This window comes from Cydia fagiglandana, chromosome 22, assembly GCF_963556715.1.
Source record: "Cydia fagiglandana chromosome 22, ilCydFagi1.1, whole genome shotgun sequence".
Taxonomy (NCBI): Eukaryota; Metazoa; Arthropoda; class Insecta; order Lepidoptera; family Tortricidae; genus Cydia; species Cydia fagiglandana.
The window spans coordinates 10165337-10170805 of NC_085953.1; the positions used below are offsets into that span (position 1 = coordinate 10165337).

The window sequence follows — 5469 nt, forward strand, 5'->3', positions numbered from 1 at the left end:
TACGAAATTAGTGTCATGCATGTTGAAATCAGTTTAACGAAAGTAGTTTCGATATATGCGAAAGTAATTTTGTGAAATATTTAGTGTCGTGAAATTCACAGTATCGCAGTGACCATGGCCCCATCAGCATCGAAGCTACACGTCCGAAAAGCGCAGACACTTTCGCGACACTAAGTTTTCACGTCGCATTTACACTACGAAATTAGTTGCATGACACTAATTTCACCAAAAAATCGCGCAGAGCACGAAACTGATTTGCATTCGTGAAATTAATGCATGCATTATGAAAGTACTAAATTACACGTGAAACTGTTGGTAAAACTAATGTCACGAAACCAATTTCATGACACTAATTTCGTAATGTAAATTCACCTTTGTCGTCCTACCCCGTCGCCCCCGTACCCCGCAGGCGAGGACTCATTTAAGCGGTTGGTTTATAGTACTTACGATCAGCGACGAGAAATAGTGCATTTTTGACTTTGAAAAACAGTCCATATGACTGTTGTTTATACAATACAAATATTATTTAATCCCCTAGCAAAAGGTTGGCCAGCCTTCTGGTCATCCGAAGCCTCTACAAGGCGCTTTGCTAACTCCTTATAGAGGTGACGTACTTACGCTAGGTCCCTAGTTTCTTTCAAGTGTTTCAACCCCTTTTGCGTTGCTGAAATTGCTGATTATTTACAAATCATTACAAATCTTCAATTAACTTTATGAACTTCATATATTTCGTCACTTGCAATTCATTGAACGATTCATCAACTCAAACTCGAAAAGGATCGAGTTCGTAGCGAGCTTTGTGAACAATTAGTACCGCTGTTTATGAAGCGCCTAATACGAAAATGCAATTAACGGTGCTTCAAGCTATTCTATAAAATGCAATTTCCCCATTATTGTGGAAATTCAGCTTCCGACGAGCTCGGGGCTAGTTTTAAGGTAAATTAAGTTGAAAATTTGCAAAAATTATGATGAAAGCTTAAAATAACAACGTTTAACAAAATTTTGAAAGAGATTTCTACGGTGTTTTTCAGGGTTCCGTACCCAAAGGGTAAAACGGGACCCTATTACTAAGACTTCGCTGTCCGTCCGTCCGTCCGTCCGTCCGTCTGTCACCAGGCTGTATCTCACGAACCGTGATAGCTAGACAGTTGAAATTTGTCACAGATGATGTATTTCTGTTGCCGCTATAATAAAATAATAAAAAAAATAAAAATCATTTATTTCGGACCACAAAAATCCATAACAAAAAGGTTAGTCGAACGTGTACATGCAGGAACTTGTTTAAGACTATGTTAGTACTTACTCAAACTTATTAGGTATCTAACTACTACATTTCATAAGGAGCTAAGGAACGGTGCAAGTTCGACCAGTGCTGCATATAGCGACTATCGGGCCTACCCGCTATCACACTCAGGATACTGTTGCTACTGTCAAGCACTCTGCGACGCGTCGCGGCGGCACGCTTTCTTATTGTAGCAGAGAAACTGTCTACCTGTGCGTCCGCGAACATGCCTGACGCGCTGCAGAAGCGTGGCAGACGCAACAGCACCCTGAAGGCGTTGTTGAACTGAACCCGTAGGGCGCTGATCGATCTTTGCGAGTAATTAGCCCATAAGCTGCAGCTATAAAGAGAGGTACAGTAGGCTCTAAAGAGTGTAATTTTGACCTGAGCTGTACAGCCTCTGAACCTATGTGCTATCATATTCGCTCTTATCGCCAGCGCCCTACGTTCCCTATCTATATCTGCGTCGTCACGCAAATTTTCATTGACTAAGTGGCCTAAATACTTTACACATGTCACTCGTTTAAGGGGTGTGCCATTTAGATATAGCGGTGGTACAACAGATGGACTTTTGGTCCCAGACTTAAAAACCATAAGTTCACTTTTAATAGCATTATATCTCAGGCCATGTTTACATGCATATTTCTCACATAGTTTTAACAATATTTCAAGCCCTCCTGGTGAGGGACTCAACAGCACCATGTCGTCTGCATAGCTAATATTATTCATACATACACCGCTAATATGACAGCCGACATGAATGCTGCTGAGTTCCTCGATGAGAGCATTTATGTACAGGTTGAAGAGCTTAGGAGACGTTCTCCCACCCTGTCTCACTCCGCACTCCAACCTGTATTCCTCTGACATGTCTTTTCCCCATCTGACAACATTAACTTGACACAAGTACCAACTCCTAAGTATATGCACAATATCCATAGGGACCCCCGCCTCTTCTAACTTGGCCCACAAGAGCTCATAGTTAACCAGATCGAACGCCTTGGAGAGATCCAGGAAACATGCATATATAGGAGTCTTCCTGAGTGTATAGTATTCGACGGTGTGCTTGAGGCTCAGTATCGCGCTCTCGGTAGATAGTTTGGGCCGAAACCCAAACTGCGCATCACTGATTTGTATATATCTATCAAGCTGAGCATCAAGCACCGCGTCAAACACTTTAGCCACCACAGTCGCTAGAGAAATTGGTCTATAATTGGCCAGCTTCGCTATGTCACCTGTCTTATTTTTTACAATAGGAACAACCACAGTGCGAATCATATCGGGTGGTAGGTAAGCATGGCTGATACAAAGTGAGAAGAACATGGCAAGAACCCTGGGCAGATGTGGCCCGGCATGTTGCAGATGCTCGATGCTTAGCCCATCATGCCCAGGGGACTTGCCCCTCTTCATATTTTTAATTGCTTTATTTACTTGATTTGCTGTAATTTTAGTAGTACACACAGACCCAGCTGACCCTACCACCTCCCTTCGGGGTTCTGCACTAAGGGGTGACTTGACAGAAAAATAATTCATAAACAAGTTGGCTATTTTTACAGGATTGGTCTCATTTTCAATACTCACAGAGAGCCCCGGCCTGTAATTTAATCTGTTAGTACTCTTCCAAAAATTTCGAAAATCATTTTTACCATGATAAGAAGCCAACCGGTCCAATTTAATTTGGTCCTGATGTTGCTGGCACCATTTTAATCTGGCTTTAAAAACTTTGCGACTTACACACATGGAATCATATAATTGACCAGAACGGGGCTTACCGCTAGCCACCCAGATCTGAAATCTAAACCTGGCCTCTCTGTGAGCCTCACCCACATGTTTATTCCAACCCATTATATGTTTATTCTTCCTATTCTGCAAGTCATTTTTACATAATACTGAGGCCGAACTAAGGGCACAAATAATATCACTATACAACTTATTAATAACTTCCCTATGCAAGTTGTCACTACTGACATTACAACAGCTATCTGCACATTCACTGAGCTGTGTAGGAAAGTCAATAACTTTTAGCAAATCATTGCATTTACATTCATATTTGATAATATCACTAGGTTGTTTGTCACCCCAGAAAACTTTTGACCTATCAACATTACAATTATATATTTTTGAATGAGTTACATCCAAGTTACATTCAATGACTAGTGGGAAATGGTCAGACCAATAAACATTATACATTACATATATTTTAGAAATAGTAGACCAGGCCGCCTGAGTCACCACACAGTGGTCCAGCCAGCGCTCACATCCATGACTGTCACTCACATATGTATAGGTACCAGAGTCGAGCCCAAGCATTTCTTGGTCTGCACAGATCCACTGACTGTCCCCACAAAAATTCATAAGTTCATTGTGAAAGGGTTCATTAGGGTGGGCATTGAAATCCCCTAATAGATAAGCAGCGTCTACCTCACTGTCCTCGATAATAGCATGTAAAGTACTCACACACTCCACAAAGATTGGTAAGTTTTCAGCAGAATCGGTTGGCATATACACACTGAATATCACAACACGTTTAGAACCTACATTAATTTGAATACCACAAATCCTATTATTGTTACACTCCACTACACTCGCCGAGGGAAACAGACTCTTTCTCCATAGCAACGCGACGCCGCCGTGAGGTCTTCCTCTGAGTATCCCAGCCGAGGTGTCAACGGCAGACGTAGCTGTATAGGCGAAGTCCTCATGTATGGTGGAAAGAAACGGTATGTCATTTGGGAGCAGCCACGTCTCCTGGATTCCGATGATATCCGCAAATGCACATAATCCACGTATGTTATCTACCGACCTTTTTGCGCTCTTGCAATTAAAACTTATAAATGTACACGTTCTACTATTTCCCATAAATATTACGTCACAGTGTTCTCTCCCTCAGAGTTGCCTCTGTTTGTATTTCTGTGCTTGAAATGCACAAAGCGACGAAATATAATGCCTTCAGGCCAAGTCTTGGCATCGAGGAATATTCTCATTTTATCGCTCGGCACGTATAGTTTGTAGGCATTGTGATTCTTTTGTTTATCTAGCATGTTAATCTTCAGTAATTTGACTGTAGTATTTGTTTTCACTCTAATGTGTTCAACGATATCATCCTCCAACGTGTCCTTGTGAACATTAGATATAAACAACGGTATCGTCAGCTCAGCTGCTTTGAATTTCCCTTGCTGCATGGCGTCTGCTCTGCCCCGCTGTCCCACGAAGCGGTTTTGTTTCTTCCTTTGTTTTGCCACTCGTTTACGTGATTGCGCCTGTTCCCAGACGCCGTCTTTCACCATCTCTGCCATAGTTGGTCTACGCTCGATCTCACTCTGTACCGATTCTACTAGTTGCGAATTTAAAATATTTATAGTATTTACGTTATCTTGACTAACTTTGCAGGCCAGGTTGTAGTTTTGGCCACTCGTCGCCATCTTGCTGTCATCGCAACTCTCAGTTTTCGGTGTCTCACTCACACGCTCAGGTTTAGAAAGAGACGGGGCCGGGGTCGCATTCTGTACACCGTCCGAGCGATCGGTCGACTGTTTAGAAACGTCAGGTGTCGTAGAAAGAGACCGCACCTCGGGATTCACTGCGTTAGAGTGGGAGCTCGTTAATACTTCACTGTGTTGTACGTGCGGGGGAGAGAGAGATAGTGCGATGTTTTCCCCGCTGGTTAAGTGAGACGGGTTGTCATCCGTTATTCGTGATCGGTCGATTTCGAAATGCGAGAACCCCATCGGACCGCTATCTAAGTATGCACCTCTCCTACAGTTGACGTTTAAATTTGAAATTGACTGATTAACGTTTGAAAACGGCGTCGTCATCCTGCGAACATGATTTTTCGTTTGGCCAATTTCGTTCTTCACTTCGTCTAACTGATCATGCGTGACATAATTTAGTTTGATGATCTTTAAATCAGATTTTAGTTGGTTGATGTCCCTCAGCAAACACGTAACGTCAACTGAATCAAACGTTACCGGAGGCAGCCGGTGAAGGTCACGAGCCACAAAGACCGGTATTTTTTCTGTTTCTGTACATTTGAGAAGCGCAATAATATCCTCCATATCGCGTTGTTCTTTATTTTGACCTCTTCTGTTGATTTTGTTTACACTCGTATCCGTAGCCGCAAACAATAGACCTTTCGATTTAGTTATGTCTTCTGTGGAGAACGAAGACACACAAATCCTGTACAAACTGTC

The 5469-nt window shown here is 42.4% G+C and overlaps 1 protein-coding gene across 1 annotated transcript; it reads right to left on the reverse strand.

Annotated features, from left to right (window-relative positions):
• Window positions 1–1249: 1249 nt before the first annotated feature.
• On the reverse strand, window positions 1250–4692 carry LOC134675536 (uncharacterized). The gene has a single exon (XM_063533801.1). It carries the CDS (start codon window positions 4136–4138, stop codon window positions 1328–1330), a length of 2811 nt encoding a protein of 936 aa, XP_063389871.1. The 5' UTR covers window positions 4139–4692; the 3' UTR covers window positions 1250–1327.
• Window positions 4693–5469: the final 777 nt, after the last annotated feature.

Coding starts and splice junctions, on each gene's coding strand:
- LOC134675536 (XM_063533801.1), bottom strand. CDS start 4,138: ATGGGAAATAGTAGAACGTGTACATTTATAAGTTTTAATTGCAAGAGC.